The 22,139-nt window shown below is 35.4% G+C and overlaps 3 protein-coding genes across 3 annotated transcripts in view; 1 reads left to right on the forward strand and 2 right to left on the reverse strand.

The window, feature by feature from the left end:
* Positions 1-31: 31 nt before the first annotated feature.
* LOC128683936 (uncharacterized protein) lies at positions 32-3,648 on the reverse strand. Its single transcript, XM_053770054.1, has 2 exons — positions 2,505-3,648; positions 32-2,195 (listed from the first exon to the last, which is right to left on the reverse strand). Exons 1-2 carry the CDS (start codon positions 3,507-3,509, stop codon positions 1,809-1,811), a joined length of 1,392 nt encoding a protein of 463 aa, XP_053626029.1. The 5' UTR covers positions 3,510-3,648; the 3' UTR covers positions 32-1,808.
* Positions 3,649-4,774: 1,126 nt separating this feature from the next.
* Ziz (Zizimin) overlaps positions 4,775-22,139 on the reverse strand; it is a 36,032-nt gene continuing 18,667 nt past the window's right edge. Inside the window, exons 29-34 of the mRNA XM_053769219.2 lie at positions 21,993-22,134; positions 9,989-10,401; positions 9,061-9,277; positions 8,479-8,644; positions 8,163-8,288; positions 4,775-6,893 (exon numbers count right to left, since the gene is read on the reverse strand). Of these exons, the coding sequence (XP_053625194.1) occupies positions 6,680-6,893; positions 8,163-8,288; positions 8,479-8,644; positions 9,061-9,277; positions 9,989-10,401; positions 21,993-22,134 (1,278 nt within the window). The 3' untranslated portion in view covers positions 4,775-6,679. The remainder of the gene's footprint in view (positions 6,894-8,162; positions 8,289-8,478; positions 8,645-9,060; positions 9,278-9,988; positions 10,402-21,992; positions 22,135-22,139) is intronic.
* On the forward strand, positions 10,768-21,631 carry LOC128683517 (uncharacterized). The gene is made up of 17 exons (XM_053769240.2): positions 10,768-11,062; positions 11,314-11,424; positions 11,648-11,887; positions 12,064-12,246; positions 12,827-12,947; positions 13,320-13,531; positions 13,857-14,013; positions 15,602-15,782; positions 16,296-16,426; positions 16,726-16,793; positions 17,381-17,488; positions 18,574-18,655; positions 18,802-18,959; positions 19,121-19,303; positions 19,613-19,733; positions 20,442-20,689; positions 21,131-21,631. Exons 1-17 carry the CDS (start codon positions 10,916-10,918, stop codon positions 21,293-21,295), a joined length of 2,616 nt encoding a protein of 871 aa, XP_053625215.2. The 5' UTR covers positions 10,768-10,915; the 3' UTR covers positions 21,296-21,631.

Consider the following 22,139-nt stretch of genomic DNA (forward strand, 5'->3'; position numbering starts at 1 on the left):
GATGATTATGGGCATTATACAAAAAACGAGATTATCGCACATTACCTTTTATTTACGACAATTATTATGCTTTGGTAATTTGGCAAAATAGGTAACAAGGTTTTACACAATAACACAATATAATCTATTATAAGTGTGAACAAAAGGCAAGATACTGGTCAAACTAAAAGTTTATTTAACATAATTGAGTTTTCGTTTTAGGTTAATAAATGAAGCAAGTCTTTGAAATAGTTCAAAATTTTGTTTTTTTTTTACTTACTTTATCACAACGACGGAATAATCAGCCATAATTTGGCACTTTAATTTAGAATAATTTCAATGCTATATGCCAACCGCAATAGATATTTAATATTGGACGATTGTGTGACTTGGCCCCATTTATTAGCAACTTTTAAAATAATTTCCATGCAATGTCATAGAATATAGGCCGGTTCATTTATGTAGGCGACTATTGAATAATTCGTACTTATGATGAGACCACATTATCTAATTACATACAGTACAAATACGATCAAGTTTACAAAAATATATGTCATATTTTTATGCTCAATTTTCGTAATTAGTAAAAGAACTATTCAAATATAGATTGTTAGAGAACTGTTAGTAATATATTATGTACTCATCTAATGTACTCTAAAATGGAGAAAAATACTGACTAGTACCACAGGACAATAACTATACATTATTATATAAGTATTTAATATAACAACACTTCTTATTTTGCCAAAAAAATAAATCGGTTTTAGAATTTCTTTTAAGTCATAATACGTCAGCAGATACAAATGTGACAGCAGATACAGTGACATTGAAACTAATTGGTAAGTAAATATATTTTTAAAGCATGAGATAATTAATTCCAATTATTTCTTTTAGTCACATATTGCATCACACCTACAAATGGATCCTAAATTATCTTTAAATATATACTAAAACGAACTAAAAACGAGCGATTGTGCAAGTGATATATTACTTCAGACATTTGACGGCGCGCGCTCATTTTCACATTCCTGTCCCTTTCTACTAAATCACTCCCATACATTTCAGGGTCTTTCTGACTTAATAAAAGGAGAGAAAAATATGTTACTTATCAAAATTACTAGGGAAATTGTGGAGACTTGCCCAGCATAATATATGGGAAATATTATACACAATATGCGCATACAGATAATAGAATTTTAAAAATCAAATTAGTGATATCAGAGAACATTGTACAAAAAAAAGCTTGTCCAAATCACAACCATCCATAAATTCAAATTTTAGATGTACATTTTCACATTCAAAAATATATATGACTCTTGTCGAATTATGGATTTCTACATTACTGGACGTACATATCATAAATATTTACACAAGACATGCAATATTCACATCAATTACATACATATAATATGAATATCGTAAGAATATGAACTACAATTTTTGTGTATGTTATGACGTTATATAAAGTTTTCAATGTGACAACAAATAAAACAACGACGCATCGTAAATATCTAGTTAAATACAACATTTGATTATCTTATAACATGAAATGCAGATATTAACAAAGAAGTTCTGCTAGACATGTGGTGATAGTTACAACTTCGTTGTTACCACATCAACACTTGCTTTGCAAGTGTGCTAGCAGATATTATAATTTCGCAGGTAAGCCAGAGATCTTTAAAAAAACTTCTAAGAAAAAAATTTCATGACCTGCTCTTTAGTACATACAAAAATGTCCATTATACAGGACCATGGTCACTAATTAACTATTTGGGAAATCCATATATAGCCATAAATAGAATTACCGTAAGATAAGACTCGTCAAAATGTTACTGGGTAATAGCAGCAGAGGACATTCTATTTTGCAAAAAATTTATTATTAAAACTGTAATGTTGTCAACAGAGCCTCTGTAATAAGCTTGCAGGGTCAAGCTTTTCGCTCCATAGTCTGGTTCATCCAGCCGTTCTTTAATAAATTTAACAGCTTCTTCATTTGAGAATGTATCCCAGAGGCCATCTGATGCCAACACCAGGAACATGGGTTTGTGGTCGTCTAGATTGAAAGTGAGTATGTCAGGGTCAGCAATTACAAACTTTTTGTCTTTCAAGGGGTAGTCCCCCATTGCACGAGAAGTTGCCAAAATACCAGCAACACGCCATACTCCATTAAATGCTATGTACCCACCAGCTGCTTCAATCCTTTTCTGTTCCCGAACCTGTAAGTAAAGAAAACAAAGTCACTAGAATCGCACATTAAAATAGATACATATCAATAGCATTCACATTGTCAGCACAGAAGTAGAGCTAAGCTAAATAAATAAAAATAAAATTACTATATTCTTCAAGGCTATGTCAAATCAATACACAAACTTTCAATAAATAAATCTACAAAACTAAATTGCATATCAGCAAATCTATCTTGAGTTTTCAATCAATATAGATAGGTATTAAGAGATTAATAATTCATTATTTATTTTGTAGAATATTAGTTTTTCAATGTTTTTTAGGTCATTTTTAAAGCATACCTGTTGAGGTTTGTGGTCAAATGAGACTGGGATGGCAATGCCTCGAGAGTCACACATAACACCTCTGGAATCACCCACATTTGCAACAATCAAGAGATTTCCTTCCATTATTGCAATCAAAGCTGTTGTGCCCGCCACATTCATTGACCGTTTGGCTGCTTCAACGAGCAACCTGTCTGCAGCCAAGACTTCATCTGTCAAAAGCTTTCCAAAATTTATCTTCCCTTTGTCCAAATAGCTTGAAAGAGGTACAGATATATTTATCACAGGTTTTGATGGTCTCACTTCTCTTGTAATCAGCTTCGTTTTAGAAATCTGAGCTAAAAGGTCTGGATCAGTTATCTCCTTTTTGGATGTATCATCTGCAGTGCTTGCAGACTTCTTAAAGCTAGTCTTTCTTTCCACACTGATAGTGTTGTCTTGTTCTTTTGGTTTTGGTTCATCAGGACTTTCCTTTATGGGTGTACTAATTGTTTTCCCATCTTTAAATGCATTCAGTTCAATTATCTTGTTAAAAAGATTTTGTATTAAGTGGTCCTTTGCATAATTTGCAGCAAATTCACCACCGTGCCCATCGAAAATTGCAAACAGTGAAATACCTGTACTATTTATGTTTTCATTAATGATAAATCTGTCTTCCATGTGCATTCTTCTACCTTTGATTGCGTACGCAGCACTGAGTGTACCCTTTAATTCCCAGCTTTGTTTATCGGCTTCTGAACTTTCCAAAAATTTCATTCTTTGAGATCCCATAGGGCTCATTGCCTGGGACAATCTGCTTAGCAACGTACGACTCCATAGCTCAATTGTTTGTAAATACATAAGAAATATCACCACACCGATTGTAAAAATTAGGACTTCAGAGCGCAGGAAATAAAGACGCACCATTTTCCATAAATAGCTCACGGGAGTATCAAACGGAACACTGCTTGTGAAACGGGACAAAATCTTCACAAAAGAAAGATATGTTTGATGCAAAACTCTGTCCTCTAATTCGTCTTCCATGTCCTCCCTTCTTATTGATATCGTTCAATGCAATCACTATAAAACGAAATTAAAAAGATTTTATGTGCAACTCGTAAAATAAAATCACTTTTTTATAAACATTGCCCTGCTTGCTTTTTGACTATTGACTTTGACATTTCACCGCCCTCATTTTCGTTTTGACTTTAGTTTTTTTTTTGCAGCAAAACTAAATTGTATATTTTCAACCAACTTCTAAACAGATATAATATTGTCATATATGCCTTGTTTACCTGTGTACATCCCAGAATCAGTCAGTACTCAAGAGTCAGTATAATCAACATTTTCCCTTATTTTCAAATTGGAAAAACATCCAGTTATGATTTGACAAAGGTATTGTCGATAAAAGTGACTCATGTGTCACATTGACATCGATATCAATACTGAAGTAGACTTGCGTGCAGAATCTGAACGCAAGTCGATGTGGCTATCTGGATTCCAGATACCTATCGGAGCTAGCCACATCGATTAAGTAGGTTTGACGACCTCGGTGGCGCAGTGGTAAAGTGCTTGCCTCTGAACCGAGAAGTCCCGGGTTCGATCCCCGTTCGGGTCATGATGGAAAATGATCTTTTTCTATTGGCCCGGGTCTTGGATGTTTATCTATATATGTATTTGTTATAAAATATAGTATCGTTGAGTTAGTATCCTATAACACAAATCTCGAACTTTGGGGCTAGCTCAATCTGATATAGAAATATAATTCATAACATATTAAGATACATCACAGGAAATGAACAAAATGTTAATATTACAAAGGTACATTAAATACGCTACAAAAGGGATCTGTGTGATTTGTCCTAATATATTTATTTATTTAGTACAAATTATCATAGCTTACTACTACTACATCTCGTGGGCTTCCCTCGAGATATTAAGCTTTCGAATAAAATAAAAAATATTTAGCTTTTGCGATTAGCTAAATCGTTCATAAGTCAGAACATGGAAAGTGGAGAAAATGAAGCCTACCGGTATTTGGGCACCGAAATAACGTACAAGACTGTAACGTATATGGCGATACTTATTACGTAAAATTGTATGGAATTACAAAGCACTAACTCTATTTTCGCCTTAGTATGTATGAAATTTTATTACCCATGTTAATTCTACTTTTCCGATTTGCCTTGGAAAGGCTTTTTTAACATTAACCTACTTGAGTACCTGCTTAAGTAACAAGATATTTTTGCCGAATAATTATTTAATTATATTTAGTACAACAATATGTTAGGATAAAAAAAAAGATTCGATTAAATATTTAAAAATGTATTAAAACAGTGAAGTTACAATATGATTATACAGGTAGTAGAAGATACAAAAGTTGCCAATAACAAGATGAAAACTGGCTACGGTAGCATTTTTATCTCTTATGCTTAATTTACGTATGGCTTTTTGTGTGATTTTCGATCGTCAGTAAATAAAAACTTAATATCTTAAGTACATAATAAATGCTTTGCAGTTTTTGTATAATAAAACAGGAATAAAACCATGATATTTCTACGTCGCATTCTTTTCACGCTACAAAACTTCAATATTTAGAATTTAAAACAAATAAACCAAAAATATACAGGCTGGAATGAACAGAGTAAAAAGTATCAGTAACTTGACCAGGTACAGCTTAAAATGTAAAATCTGTGGATTCATATTAATTAAATTTTGGATTAAAATACGTAAAAGTTGTATATTTTATAGTTGAGGCCGGAGACTATAGAGGGTTGCAGCCTATAGGCGCTTGGTTTATGGCAGACGTAAATATCGTCTTGTTAAAATCGTCTAATATGTTTTTCCTAATTTTTAAATGTTTACCTCATTTCAACACTCACTAAAACGATCGATAAAAGTCCACCGAAAGATAAAAGGTGATTTCACTCAATAATATAATGCATGAAGACATTATCTCTAGGATTTGTACGTAAATAATTAAAAAATAACAAAATAAATTAAACAAACATAAAATCTTTGTGCATAAAACTAGTTCACGCATAGTATTATCTCATTACACTCAATTCCTGTTTTAAACAAAACTATGTCAAAAAGTATTTTCTTTAGTAACCCAATGGAAACTACAAAAATAATTAAAAATACGATTAAGAAAACCATTCTATAATATTAAATACTAACTTATTATTACGATTATAATTTGGACATAACACTTTTCCAAAATGTACATAAAATTATAGCAAAAACCAAAAAATGAGGTTATCAGTTGAAAAACGTTATAAATCTTTTAATGGCAACTCGGTCCATAAACTTTTCTAAAAGAACATTACCTAATATGAACTATCGAATTTAGTATGAGATATCGAATTTATTTTTAGCTTTTTGCAGTTTAAACTATAGTAAGAATTTTTTGACAACTACCTCAGATTTTAAGTCCAGTCTTTCGTTACATAGTTAAGAAAATATATACTTACTAAGCTGCTATTGCAAAAATATATTGAAGAAATCTATTTAGAAAATTAAAATTCAACAAATCGAAAAAGGTTAAAAGAATCAGTTTTAAAGAATTCAGTTTTGATGTATTTTTTATAATATTGTAACTAAAAAAATCTAAATACACGTGGATATGTCAAACTTTACACATATGTTTTGATATTTTACATGTTTATGACAAAAAGTTGTTGATAATGTATATCGAGTATAAGATTCATGTTCTTAACTACATTACAATTAACAATGGCAATTATAGTAAACGTGTTACTAATGATTTCTTAGGTTTATCAACAGAAAAGTATAAAATCCTATCTAAGTAAAAAAACTTGTGCTCCTTTTTGTTCAAGTATAAATGGCGCTTTGTTCTAAAAGTGTGTTCTTATTTTATTACGATGCTGTAAGGATCCGTCGGTCAGGATGGAATTTGTAATTGACTAATCTTATTATTATAAAGTGGTCGTTTTTTAACGCAGTTCTACAGAAAAAATCTTTTTGTGTTGCAATCACAGGATAGGTTACGAATCAATTTAATGATACGATATATGTTTAGGGTCTTATTTAAACGAAAACACGGGCAATCCTGCGTAAAACGACTAACAAATATGGTTATATATCGATTCAAAAACTTAAATACTTTCAAATTATGCCAAAACTTCTGGCCTTTTCCCAGTTCCTATGACTTTAGGCATCATGTCGTTCATTCTAGAAAGTTTTAGATATTTCTATGCGTTGCTAGATTCTAATTCGACGCCGGTGACTGTCGTGCTGAGGTTCCCGTTGACTAGTATATCGTGTAATGGCTGGCCGAGGATGGTGGATAGTGAATCGCTAAGCTTGTAGTAGTTGGTTTCCAAAGCCTCGTGGTACGTCACCTGGTCGGAGCTGATCAGCTTGGCGTTGAGTTGTAGCGCCGAGTGGCACACTGTTAGGAATTCCCTGGAAGAAATTTATTTTGTGTTTTTTAAACATTTGCACTTTGAACAAATAATAACATATTATATTAACGGGACTTAGCGCGAACCTTTTTATAACATATGGTTGCTGACGTTTCAACGACCTTGCAGTCGTCGTGGTCGGTCAGACTGGAGTATTTGCGGTATAAAGTTGTCTGACTTTTTATTCGGCCTGGCTGCGACCACGGCGACTGCAATGTCGATGAAAACTTGAATCGTTAAATAAACAAGGTTCCTGCTAAATCCCGTTAATATAATAAATGTAGAAATGAACCTAAAACCGATAAAGTATAGTTTTGATTAATTTCGAATTTAAAAATGGTCACCCTGTCTAATTATGTAAATACTAAATCTTTAAGATTATAATGCATAGAGCAATCATAAAGGTATCATATATAATATAGTAAATAGTATTAAAATCTATGACTGCGCTACTATCCTGAATACAGCTGAATATGAGACTTGTATTACCAAAAAAATATCCCAATTCTGGCATGAGAAATATGTAAATTTACGTTGTTTGGGCATACTGCCAATATGCGTCATCATTTTGCTTAAAGATAATTTACAACCAATTATCTTTAAGAAAAATGATGACGCAAATCACGAATTATATGGAGAAAAGATATGCGCAGTGTTAGAAACAATAGGTTCACTAGGTTTGTTCATATACGTATTGTATATCCCTATAAATTATAGTTTTAATTAACGTAAGTGTAAAATAGCTGAAATATTATTAAGTTCCAACATACTAATGTTGGAACTTAATAATATTTCAGCTGAAGGTCGGTATGGTTGACAAATAAAGCAATACAAAATACGACTGGAATTATAGAGTGTGTTATTGCTAAAACATGTGTCAGATTATTTAAGTCACCTAAAGGCAAATGGCATGACTATTACGGCTGTGTAGTATAGTGAACAATGTCCACCAGTGTGTAGGTCTCCTAGCGATGTTTTCATTCGCCCGTGGTAGCAAATGATACTACTACACATGAATCAGATCGTTACAAACCCATTGACTTAGAGTGGTCTAGTAGATTTCCTCACGATGTTTTCCTTCACCAGAACGAAGAAATTACTGGTATGTAGCCTTTAGTTTGTCGCTTAGGTCGACAGGTGGATGGGTTGCAAAATCACGGTCAAAAAATTTCTTCTTTCGTCTTAAAATTTTTAAGGTTATTTTTCGCGGCGTAAAATCCTCAAACGAAACGAAAGAAAGTTTTTTTTTTCACCGGAGACAAGGACTTACTTGTACGTAGCCTTGAGTTTGTCGACTAATTCATCTGGGTACATGGGCGCCAGCGTGGGGTCGAGGAAGGCGTTCGCGTACGCGAGCGGACCCGCATTCACTTGCACGCATACGCTGCCCTGGAGCCTGGACAAATTTATTTTATTCATAAGATAAATAAATAATAAATACAATACATTTATTGGGCTAGAAGGGCGGAGTCAAACAAAAAAATAGAAATTCAGTAGTTCTATAAAAAGGTATGATTGACCATGCACGCAAAAATTTCCATGGAATTCCTTCCTTCAATTAATTAAATGGAAAAATGCCTATACACCTTAGTTGTAGTTTCTTAATATCAGGCGCTTTAGAGTTGACGATCTCCGCTAGCTCGGTGACCTGGCTCTCCATCTCAGACACGGCCACTTCTATGGGACTCTTCTCCTCAACTTGGGTCTCCACCACGGGAATGCGACGCTTCACGTACGGGAACCAGTTCTCAGCTGGTAACAACACAATTTACTAAATTAATGCTTAATTTCCATTAAGCATAGGACTCTGGGTTCCGATGCTTAAGAGATGCTGAGGAAGAACCTGGAGCGTGCTAACTTTCTTATTGGGTGCGTTATTGCTAACACTTGTCATCATCATCTGCCTATTCTTATTCCACTTTATGTGGAATTATATTATGTGCAAAGTGGTAAGGTTAAATAGCCGCCAGCATTGACAATGTAATCAGGGGTGAAAATAGAATCATTTTTTTCCAAAAGTTATAGACCTTCAATTAGCTTGCTACTTGTTGGGAGAGTAAAATGTAATGTCTGTTTTTAAATTGTAACGATTACATGTTACTATTTTATACATTACTGTTGTATTACTGCCTCAAAAAAGAAAATATTAATAACAACAATAACAATACCTGTGAGAGTAGTGATCCGTAACCTCTGATGGTGTACAGGCCCCCTGGCGGCGCCGTCCCTAGTGAAGGGCGTCTCGAACGTGAACCGCTTGACATTGTGCACCCTCTCGAAGGAGCCCTCGGCACTGGCCGTGGCCGCAGCTACGCCGCACGGGGCCGGCCGCACCCATGTCACTTGGATGTACGCTAGCTTACTGTCTAGCTCGTCGCGGTTCACCTGATAATATAAATAAATAAGTCAAGTGCGAGTTGAACTCGCGTAGAGAGGGTTTCGTACTGTGGTTATAAACGCCACATTAGAATATTATCTTTTTTATGCATTTCTATAACAAAAAAAATAAATAATAATCCCAACTAATATTATAAATGGGAAAGTAAGTAGTTAGTTAATAATATTTGAGATCTTTAAAACTAAAATATTTTATATGATACTAGCTTCGGAATAAAAAGTACCCTACCCTATGTGTTATTCCAGGTTATTTTCTACCCGTGTATTAAATTTCATAACAATCGATCCAGTAGATAATGCGTGAAAAGGTAACAAACTTACTTTCGTATTTATAATATTAGTTGGCATTGGGATGTCACACGATATATTTATACGAAAAATTCAATCATTTATTTACAAGCAACTAATCCTTGAAATGAATAAAAGCGTTTATAAAGTTATGAGAAAAGTGATAATTGTTTACTAGGCAATTATTTAATTAAATAAATTACTCTAAAATGATTTGTGGCAATAATGTTAATGGTCCCATAAATTAAAACGTGATTAAAGATGTATTTTTACACATTTCCATTTAATAACTTTTCGCAATATTTTAGGGTTACGTTTAGCATTGCAATGTTTGTTCCAGTTTAAAAAGTGTATTGCAAAGCCTCGGCCATTAGCTAATCATAGTTACTAAATAAAAATTGTAATACCAACCGGTGCCGAATCCATAATAATTTTGACAGGACCAACACCAAACTTCTGCTCGTAGAAATTCTGCAATTTCTCCGATATCTCGCTCAGCGACGTCAGCTTTGGTTCCTTGTAAATAAACTCAACTCCTTCTTCGTCTTCTCCGAAATGCGCTTTCCCGAAGAAGGCTACTCGATAAAACCGGCCTAAGAGTCGTTTTCCTGAGTTTGTTACTTCGATTACTTTTGCGTAGGCTTTGGTAAGGTGTTGGTAGCAGGCGAGTAAGGCTTGGTAGTCTTTGCGGCGTTCGTATATAGGTACGATGAGGCGGTAGAGAGGGCCTAGGAGTTCGTAGCGCTCTGCTTTGTCTACGTATTCTGTGCAGATCATCAGCTGGTCTAAGAGAGCTTGTTCGTTGTAGTGAACTTCGACCACGCCTGAAACAATACGAACAAAACGTTAGTTGTTTTTGTCAACATCCTAAAATGCAACTATAATGTATATTAAAGCTTTTTTTTTGTTACTACAGTGTTTTTTAGAAATACAAAAAAGTGAAGAAATAACGGCGTATGTGATTCTAATTTCCCAATTTTTGTCTACAATGATAAGTAAATATTCTGTTCTAAAATAAATCTAAAAAAATTATAACGCTTGTACAACTGTTGATATTTCAACAATTACCATTCCAATTCAATCATTAGCATTGACATTATTGTTAAAATAAACAGAGATAACATCGAGAACGTCGTTCACGCGATACGGCAATAAAAGTGCCGCGCTGGAGTATTTCACCTGTATAAAGGTATTCATAGCGGCAGAGTTGATTATTCTATATATCTCGATATAAGCGGAGCGGAAGCTTGGCTCATCGCAGTCGAAATCAGCACGCGGCGCGCCCGCCGTCTCCTCGTGCTAGGCGGGAGCGAGCACTCGTATATACGCAGGGGGAAAATGCGCGCTGTGTATGTGGTGATAGCATTCGCGGCCACGCTAGCCTGGGGGCTGGACGCCACCACGGCAGGGCTCGTCGTCGAACACACCGCCGCACTAGACATGCCCGACCACTTGGACGACACCGAACTGTTAGCGGCATTTGTGGTACGTCCGTGCAAACAATTTCGCCATTGAAACTTGAGGTCACGCCCGATATACGTGTCCCCCACTTCCTACATGAATCGCGGATCGTTCATTCAATCAGGATCGCGGGTCAATCATGCATATCGTATAGTGCACGTGAGATAAGTCATCGGATATGCAATGCACTCCTACCTGTATAAGATGTTATTATTTTCAGGTTTACTACCACGACATACTCAAATATTTACAAGACAATGTTTTGTTCTTTTAAGATATTTCGACATGGTGACCGCACGCCGGATCAGGAAGAATTAGACCTGCTTACAAAGGGAGAAAATCATAAAGATGTATTCTTTCCTTACGGAATGAAGGCACTCACAAATGTAAGTATGATAAAAACTTAATTTAAATAAAACATGATAAGAATTTTATTACCACAAAAGTGCTCTGCATTTCTAAAAGCCATTCATCAGGATAATGAATAGCCGTAATTGTTGTCACTTTAATTAATAGTTATCTTACCACAGTTATTTAAGATTAATCATTGTAAGTCATCAAGTAATTAAAAAGTACTAAAATTGTATTCAACCGTCACAATTAAATCAGAAAGGGAAGCAGTGCGGATACCGGATCGGGCAATACTTAAGGGATAGATACGATGGCTTCATATCGCGGCTGTACCTCCCCGATGAAGTAGTGGTCAGAACCACAGACTACGACCGGACCAAAATGACGGCGCTGACAGCTCTAGCCGCCATGTACCCACCGATGCCTGCTCAAAAATGGAACATAAACTTGGACTGGCAGCCAGTGCCATATAATACCCTAGATGCTAACGTTGATGATGTAAGTATCATTCATGGTGGAAAAAAATCTTGTTTTCGGCAAGTATTTTGTTTTATAGCATCCTCTAATTACAACATATTTTTATATATACATAATACATTATTATAGATTTATTTTATGGAACTTATTTCGTATCTATATTATGAGTAAAACTAAATATGTTATGATAATTTCAGTTGTTATACTGGTATAATTCTATCTATCTCAAGAAAAGGGCTCAAGTGTATGAAGAGACGCCTAAAATCCAAGCATGGGTGAGACCCTACGAAAAAGTCTTTTCTTATCTATCCGAGAAGACTGGAAGCAACATCACAAGTTGTCTAGATACATTTAATTTAGATAACCTTTTCCAAACACTGGTATGTACCTACTATGTACCTATAAATTGCATAAAAACTACAATTTTTATCGTGCAGTTTCCGTGGGATCTTTGGCGGTCAAAATATTTACAATACCTAATCCTTATTACGCACAAGAAACAGAAAATACAACTACACATTTCAAACTTATAAAAAAGGATTTCAATTTTTAATTCGAACCAGTAGTTCAGAGTTAAGCGCCTTCAAAGCAAACAAAATCTCCTAATTTATATGTATAAAAACCAATAATCTTATATTTAAAGTGTCTTTACTATCCATCCTTCCATATTACATCCATTCATTTCTTAACTTGTAATCAATTATCATCATTATTATCACATGTATCAAATACTTCTGTAGCTGACAAAAACTTCTTAGGATGTAGATATAGGGAAGCACTAAGAGAGGACACTTCGAAATTTCCACGGCAACGAGAGTAAATGAAATGTTAGCGTACGGAATCGCAAGCAATAGCTAGTCTTATATACTTGCTTACCCGCACACTTGTCTAGTGATTGACAATGACCTTCCGCTAGGTACCAAGTATCTAATAAAGGTCGATATAATTTGCATGTTGTAGGACAATGTTGGAATCAAACCACCAAAATGGGCACAGGTTGTGATGCCACAGATTCAACAGCTAACTAAAATTGAATACGCCGTGGAGTATTACAATACAGAACTGAAGAAGATAGCAGCAGGTAAATAAATAATGTGTATTGAAAAGGAATAACGTCTATAGATAAATGGACGTTCTTAAGAGCGACCTTGAATTTTACATGAATTCTTAGATGTCTCGTTAAAACATGAGACGAAAGACAGTAATTACTAGATGAATGACAGTCATTACTAGGTCTGATGTTATGTTATAACGAGGTTCCTAATTGTTTTCAAGAGAAATATATGGCTAAAATTGTTTCTTAAAAAGACGAGTGAGTGTAAGGTATTGGGTAACAAAATAAGCAACTTAAGTTTAACACACCATTTTTACGAATAAAGTTTTCATTTTGATTTTAAGGGAATAACAAGATAGTTATTACTTTGTAAATAAATAAATATTATTTGTGAACCAGGAGTACTGATGCAGGAGATAATGGACGCGATGAACGCTGCAATCAGAGGCTACGAGGACCAGCCAAAGCTGCGTCTGTACTCGGCACACGAGAACAACGTGGCCGCCCTGATGGCAGCCACTAGGGTGTTCGTGCCTCATCAGCCTAGTTACGGCTCCACCTTCTCATTAGAGCTCAGGAGGAGGAACACCACAGGGGAATTTGTTGTTGCGGTGGGTTTTAGGACAATTTTAGTTATTAAAAGTGAAATGCCTTCGTTTGAACCTCCAATTCTCACGAGTAAGAAAACCCTGAAACGCAATATCATCACAAGATGAGGGTGAGTTTTCTTTGTTGATAAAAAGAAAATCCCGACGGCTCGAATTTTGTAGAGGGAGGTGGATAGTAAAACTTAAATAGAGAAAAAGAAAGGAAAAACAATCCCCGAAATAAGGCTCTGTAAATATTCTGAAATAAAGTTCTTTTTTTAAACACATATTTAAAGAATAATGAAATCTAAATTTGTGGCCATAATACAATTTGTATTTTTATTTCCAGGCCCCATATGCAAAAGATGCCGGCGGGCCCGCCGAACTGCTCCCTGTGCAAGGGTGCGGTGGCAATCTTCTATGCGACTACGACACCTTCTCATCATTAGTGGCCGACACTCTGATGTCTCATGACGAATTTAAGAAACAGTACTGTACAGCTGTCTAATGGATAAATGTTACGTAATTAGTTTCAATGAATGATTGTTGACGAGTAAAGGCTGTGAAGTTTAAAAGTGTTTTTTTTTAATAAATCGAACGTAGTTTGGTTATTAAAATTATTATAAATAAATTATTTATTAAGAAATGAATACTGAATAAACTTAGAAACAATAATATGTTTGAATAGAAAGCTAGGTTAATACGGTCTAAGTTCAAACCAGATATTTGTGTTGAAACATTCACGCTTACAATAATATTTTGGTATTAGGTTTGTATGGGAATGATACTATAACTAAATAAAGAATACACCATGTAACACTATGGGTTATGATAAAATTTACTTTATTTCATCATCATACATATTTATTGATCTAAGTATTTAGGGAACCAATCAAATAACTCCTAAGGAACTTTTGTAATCCTAAACTGAAATAATAATGAATATATAGTACTCATAAATAAAAATATGAAATATAATAATAAATTATAAAATGGATTAACTACCCTACCACCTAAAGTATATCACTGTCAAAGTATTGAGCGATCACGATCACGTTATATATGTATGTAGTTGGAACTACATTTAATACTGACAATGACAAAGTTCTGAAATATGAGGAAGAATATACCATAAAAAATCGCACCTGTTTGTTTATCATAAAAATTAAGAACTATTTACATTGCGTGTAGCTATTTGTTTTGGAGATATGAACCAGATTCGTCACTTCAATCACCATCATTTGATACTTTTGTTAGGTTTGTGATAATATTTAATTAGTTTATCTAAACCTTTTTCTTGATAATAGGTTCAGTTGTAAATAGACAACCTGCCAGTGTCATTATTATATCTAGAGCCAGGCAGACTGCACATGTGTGTCAAATTATTTTCGTAGACAGAAATACTACTGCATTTTTATATTTAGAACATGGTAAAAACAATTAGTATATTTTGCAGCAAGTAAGTATGTACCTATTGTACTTTTAAACATTGTATGTTGTGTATTAAAGTTTAAAATTAACGAAAATTATTTCATCGTCATGATTTAAGTCTTTAAGTTCAAAACCTACGTTTATAGTTGACTAATGTCATACATAAATACCTTTTTCTGAAATTACTAATCATATAAGTACTTGATTATTTCTCAATACTCAAAAATGTGTTCATAATTTTTATTTCCAACCGTAGCGTATTTAATTCGCATTATTCAATTGCAAAATCAATTTAATCTAAAAACTATTTATTTTGGAAATTATTACATTTAGTTAAATGATTATATTGCCTTAGATTTTCTTAGATTCACGCAAGGTGTTTAACCGTAGATATCCTCAACCATATAGAAATTGATAAAAAAGTTCCAACAATACATACAATAACAATGAAAGACACAGCGCATGTTATTAGGTGCCCCATCTGAAACGGCTACGGTTTTATTTGACAAAGTCGACCGTGAATACCGGCTCTTTGCCATTGGAGATACAATTTAAATCGCGCATTGTTGTTGTCAGTGTGCTTTGTATGCGACTGTACCGTGGCACAATCGATTGGCTAAAGTTAATCATCTGAGCAGGTCGCGGCGACCGTGAATCTGTGAGGTCCAGTACCCGATGCCCGTATTCCGAGGAACACCGCTTCGAGTTTTGTGCACTTCAAAGTGGTGTTGTCGTATGTGTTTGTGTACTTAAATGACAAGTTAAAATCAGAATATGCAACGCGGATTAGCGGAAGGCGGTCGGATTTAGGCTCAATATGTAGACGTGCTGACCAACGGAAAATGTAAGTTTTCTTTTTAGAAACAAGAATCAGAATTTAAACATGTAATTAATTATTTGATTTGTACATCAATTGCCACTGACATAGTGCATTAAACACAAATCAACAAAAATAATCAATTCTCTAATAAATAAAAGACTTCAAACTAAAAATACTTCTAATATTAAATTACGATTTAATAAATTAGAAATATAACGACTTTTAAACTTTCGCGTTGCATAACAAGGTTTGAAACGTCTGGAAAATAAAAAAGGTATGCGTGTTTAATATGTATCTGTTGTTTAATATATTATTAGAAATATTACATTTACCAATTTTGCGACAAATAAAAGGACAGTTAAAATGAATATAACTAGTTGTTCCAAAATTCCGTGTCAACCTTTGCATGCTTGCATCAAGTCAACGCGTGATCTATATGGGCTGTAAAGATATAAAGCGTTTATGGCGAAATTCACACATCTCATCTCCTATGGCGGAGGTCGGTCTAAAAGAAGTGATGATTTATTGTTTGTGAAGGAAAGAGGGCCGCGAGAATGAGTCTACAGAACCGGCGGAGACGGCGACAGCATTGCCGATGGTGGCGGGCGGCCGCATCGAGCATGTTTGCTGCTGCATCGGCGTATTGGTTGGCGTGTTGCTCATCGCCAGTGAGTATAGCTAGATACACATCAAATTGTGAGGAGGGCCGTGAGGATGAGTCTACCGAGCCGGCGGGGACGGCGACAGCATTGCCGATGGTGGCGGGAGGCCGCATCGTATATCATAATATTATAAACAGAATTTAAAACAATGCATATATATATATAGCAGGCATGTAGATGGCGGTAATGCTGACAATATTGGGTAGTATCCACTTGTTTCTATTTTTGTGAATTGTATCTTTCTAGCTAACTTTATAGGTTGTGCTGGATTACATAAAATTTAATTAATTACGTTTCATTTACAGCCCTCGTAGCTGTAATATTAATGAAAGATAGCACTGTTGATGTCACAGCACTGCGCCAAGTCCATGTGGTGAGTGATTTCATGCAAATATATTAACCATTTTTCTTATATGTCCTTTTTATTAACATTAACAAATAACCCGGGTGCTAAGAAGATCATCAAAAAAACAAAGACCTATGTTGCTGATATTGTAGTGCATCTGCAATGATTGCACATGCACGCTCAAACAGTTTCCAGGCGCATTGGTGCAAAAGTTCTTATCTAATCTCTAACAGCGTGGCAGCAGCTACAACGTTTTGATGGCTGTGGCAATGGCAGTGACACTCACGTGTCTAATGCAGGCTACACGCTATACGCCAAACTCAGACATATGCCGACGCGGATAAACATTGCCTAGTGTGTATGCGATGTTTTTATCATATATATGCGATGTTTTTATTTATCACAACGTAACCAGCAATGTATGCCGAATCCGCCAATTCGGCGAACAAGTTGACAGTTTAAGTTCACTACTTGCCACTAGATGTCGGTAGGTAGTCGTATAAGTAATGTCAGATGCCTTTTGGTGACTTGAATACAATCTAACAGTGTTAGCAATAACACACTCGAAAAGAAGAAATAATTATTTATTTACGAGATTGTAATGTATTGTACAGTTAATGTCGCATGGAGAACGCACTCCGAGCGAGAAGGAACTGGCCATGCTCGGGGCTCCGCCACCGGACCATGTATTTTCACCGTACGGCGCCGGCGCTATGACGAATGTAAGTCAGTTCAAAGTCAAATAAAAATTAAAAGCTTAGAGTATAACCATAATAAATTATATATCTAAATTTTCCTCAGGAATTACTATATTATCTATTGGTGAAAATTGTACAAAAATCTGTCCGCTAGGTTTTGAGTTTATCTCGTTCATACAGATAGACAAACGCGACAGGTGGCAACTGCAACGTTTTTCTGCAAAACATACATTAGTTTTAAGAATGTTTTGTAGTATGGTTATAAAATTAGTCTAACAATCTCATGGGAACCGCCAGAGCTCTTGTTTCCAACAATGGTGACTTATTTACCGTACTTCCTCCATGTCATTTAGCCGTGACGGATTGGCCACGGGGTATACAAAAAATTACGATGCATATAAATTGAGTTCCTGCATAGATGGGGATGGCCTTTATCACATGCCCACAATGGTCTATACAAATCGTCAACTTGCATAATTGCACTTTAGATTTGCAAATAAACGCATTGCATCACATTCTTTTTTCACGATTTTCTTGACGTGCATGATGATCATATACATAGAAGTGACGATAATATTTTCTAATATTTATTGTTTATTATATAACCTCGCAAAAACCTTACTCCTAATATATTCGAGTCGGTACTCATAGCTTACTATGAGCGAAACACAGGGCCAAAATCTACTACAGTTAATAGAATAAAAATGTACACTAGTGACTACGCCAGGGTTATTTCCTACAGAGGAGGGACAATGGCACAAAACAAATGCGTTTCGAAGTGTTTACTTCCTGGTCTATTCACAGACGGGAGGCGATTCCTGAAGGTCGCAAGGTGCTAAACAGCGGAGGGAGCCGAGACGCAGATAGCCGTCACAGATTAATAATGATATATGGTCTGTCGTATGCACGTCACTATACTACTCACTTATGGAAAGGTTGAACAAAGCATTATAAATGTTATTTTACATTTTGATTATAGGAAAAATAGATAATTTTATTATTCATCGACGGCCGATGGGTCAACGATATGCGTTAAGCGATATAGTAAAGCTAGACACCGCCAATATTGCTTACTGTTTTTGCTTAAATATATTCTAACATTGTTACAGGAAGGCAAAATGCTAACCTTCGAAATGGGCGCATTACTTAGGAAGAGATACAACCAATTCTTGGGGCCTTATTACGAAGCTGGTATGTAAATGGAAGAGATTAACCAATATTATTTAATTCCTTTTTTTCTGTGCATTAGTTGCCAGTAACACTACCAAAATTTCTTAAAGGGATCTTTAAAGCATACATACACGAACTTCCATTTTTAAAATAAAAATTATTGACAGATAAAAGCATCGTCATAGCATCTGACACGGACCTGAGCAAGATGACGGCTCTGCTAATAGCGGCAGGACTATGGCCGCCCCAGGAGCCACAGATCTGGAATGAAACACTAGTATGGCAACCAGTGCCATACACTTACCCGCATCCGAGTAACGACTTTGTAAGTATGTAATTGTTTTTAAGGATTTTACTTGGGAAATAGCAATGAGATATATTTAATACAAATACCAGATACTGTTGACGAGTTCATAAACAATACTTGTAAATATAATTTAGCATCAATTTAGAACGCATAGAAGATTTATAAAATGGTTTTTTCAGTTGTTATACCACGAGAACTGCCCTCGCTACAACCAAGAGAAGCAGCGAATACTAAAGGCATTCATCAACGAAGGTTTCCTAACTCCCTACCGGGACCTTTTCGTCAGGATAGCGCATCTCACATCAACCAACTTCAGCACACCGCAAGATGCCTACTATTTGAATAATTTGTTCATTATACAGGTCGTATTCTTTAATATTTAGTTCTCCTAGCAACAGATACATTTTTACTACACGCAAAGAAAATCATTTAAATTGATAAAGTGTACCACAAGCTCTGTTCCATCTGAACGTGTTACGTGCGATGCGTACAGAATAAGCCTTAATCATTGTTTTAAATTCAGTTTTGATTTTATGAGTACTAATGCTGCCTATCAGCTCTTAGGGCGTTTTATCCCTTAGTCAACTCGTACGAAATGGAGTGGTCCTGTTCTATGTCGGGAGCCATACTATACAAATGTCTAACACATCTGTTACTGCTGCTGTTTGCAGGATGATATCAAAGTGGCGAACCCGAAGTGGGCTAAGTATGTCAAGAGAAGGCTGATGGACATCGCCAGGTTGGAGTACTCCATGATGTTCCACAATAATTTACTGCGGAAACTCAGTGGTGGTAAGTATTTAGTTTTTGAAAATGAATTTAAGAATAAAATGGCCGATATATGAAGTTTAAAAGCGCCACTTTAAAGAAATTTTGGCTACATTAGCGTCTGGGATATTAATTCCTCTACCTGTAAAAGCTGTGTAATAGTGAGTAGAGTAGAGGGTGTGGCCTAAACCCTATATATTCATATTATTTATTCGCCAACCAATATTAAATGTAATATGTATGTATATCGACATAAATGATAAGTAGCTCATAAGTCTAACTTGCATTTGCAGGCGTTCCTGACGTTTCTCTTTCTAATCTGAGTTTATTCCCTTCCTCAGCCGTTGAACGTCGCAGCTCAGATCACGCCTTTTTCATCTCCACTTCGCACGGTCGTCTTGCACGCGTTCCCGACATGTTCATCTTTATTTGACATAATATTTTTAATTGAACATTTAGATACAGGCCTTAAGACGTATAGAGGCCAATTGCCTTACATTGGCAGATTTAAATTATTTGACATTGTTACTTCAATAAAATCATAAATCGATCGTTGCCATCTACAATTCGAGGATCGTCTTTAGATCACTTTTATCTTTATCGAAGGCAAGTTAGAATAGGTATTGAGAATATTATTTTATCACAATTTTATCAAAAATATACAAAACAGCCTAAAGTCTTATGCATATGAGATTTCGATATATGCAATAAATAGTATTTTATTTTCTTTAGGTGCCCTTTTACAACAGATAATAAAGGAAGCAGCATCAATTACAACGGGTGCGCCCACGCCGCGCGTGATCGTGCGAACGGGCACGCCCGTGACGGTGGCAGCTTTGCTTGCCGCGTGTGTGGCGCCCCCGCCGCGTCTACCCGACCCGGGGGCGGCATTGCTGTTCGAGCTACACGAAAGAATGCCTTCTGCGCAAGGGAAGAAGGATCAGAATGCTTTGACTGACGAACAGAGGTTCGGTTTTAAGGTAAATTATTCAAATATTACTAAATGTTTGGTTAAGGTTTATATTCTAGCTAGAGGAGTTTGATCATAATTTTACGGTGACACACATTCTTAATTACTGTTCGAATACTGTATACAGTTTTCTATTCTTCTATCTAGTTATTATTATCTGGCTTGTTCTTTGAAGTTTTTTATAAACTAACAATTCTTCTTATCGAGTGTGACACTTCTACATGTTATTCTACATGTGAATTTTACGACTACAGTTATTGAGTGAGAGTCGTGTTCACACAAAATTTCCTGGAGAGACCCAATATCAAGGGGATATCATACATTGCTATTTTACTGTTACTATTTTCCCTAGGATATCGAGGGCAAGATTTACTCACATTTTCTCTTCATTCAAATCAGAAATAGAAAAATCGATTTCTGAGGAGAATGATTCTAAACTGTTGACTTCCAGATATATTATTGGGATGACGACTCAGCAGAGCCGCGACTCATGGAAGTACCAGGCTGTAACACACTATGTCCATTGGAAACTTTCATAGAACTATCCAAACATATAATTACGCAAGAGTACAAGAAAGATTGCACGCTGGTTTCCGAACAGGCTGCCAATATGTGATAAATATTTCGTTAACTTTTCTTTCAACTATCATTGAGTAACTGGCAAAAAATTAAAAATATGAAAGAATTGTGAATCGATATATGAATTCAAGTTTGCACAACTTAAGAAAAAGTACATGGCCGTTTTTAAAAAAATATGTGTGGTCTCTTTTATTGATGATTACTGGACTATGAAAGTGCATAAAGTATTGTTGCGCAGTTAATTATACTGTATTGCACGTGCCCTAAAGCACGCGTAATTTTAGTTATTATAATTTTAATAACGAAAGGACTAAGGCTGTGCCTATTTTAAATAAGTCTCAATGGACAAAGAAATAAAGTGTCATTGCAGTAACAGTGGTTTTACTTCTCCCCAGTAACTGTGCTAACGAGCGAGTCAGATTCGATGTTTATTATTCTTTAATTTCGTCTTTACTTTTGTCTATGTTTTACATAGTATGTAACTAATAACCAATTTATGGTCTACATAATATGTAACTGATGTACGGTAAACAGCACATCAACCTACCCTTCATTACCCTATTCATTAAACGATTATATTTGCCGCTTAGAGCTAATACATAGATATTAATGATATATAACTTAGAAGCGGATGACTATCCCTAACAATCAAGTTCCAAGTGAGTGTACCGAAAATGTATCTTCTATTTTGAAATAGATCATATAAAGCTATGGGAGAAAAGGTAAACACTCACCTTCATCGATTTTTAGCCCAGTCTCGTCTCGCGGTATGTTCTTGGAGATCTCTTCGAATACGTCCGAGCCCCACGTCTGTGTGCCGCGCAACTTCAAGTACTCTGCTATCAGAGCGGCTATGTGCAACTGGCAACACATCGCCTGCA

Source organism: Plodia interpunctella, chromosome 1 (genome assembly GCF_027563975.2).
Source record: "Plodia interpunctella isolate USDA-ARS_2022_Savannah chromosome 1, ilPloInte3.2, whole genome shotgun sequence".
In the NCBI taxonomy this organism is placed as follows: Eukaryota; Metazoa; Arthropoda; class Insecta; order Lepidoptera; family Pyralidae; genus Plodia; species Plodia interpunctella.

Coding starts and splice junctions, on each gene's coding strand:
- LOC128683936 (XM_053770054.1), bottom strand. CDS start 3,509: ATGGAAGACGAATTAGAGGACAGAGTTTTGCATCAAACATATCTTTCT. Junction 2,196..2,504: donor TTGACCACAAACCTCAACAG/GTATGCTTTAAA, acceptor CTTTACTTACAG/GTTCGGGAACAGAAAAGGAT.
- LOC128683517 (XM_053769240.2), top strand. CDS start 10,916: ATGCGCGCTGTGTATGTGGTGATAGCATTCGCGGCCACGCTAGCCTGG. Junction 14,014..15,601: donor ACAGTACTGTACAGCTGTCT/AATGGATAAATG, acceptor TGAATCTGTGAG/GTCCAGTACCCGATGCCCGT. Junction 17,489..18,573: donor GCGCCGGCGCTATGACGAAT/GTAAGTCAGTTC, acceptor ACATTGTTACAG/GAAGGCAAAATGCTAACCTT.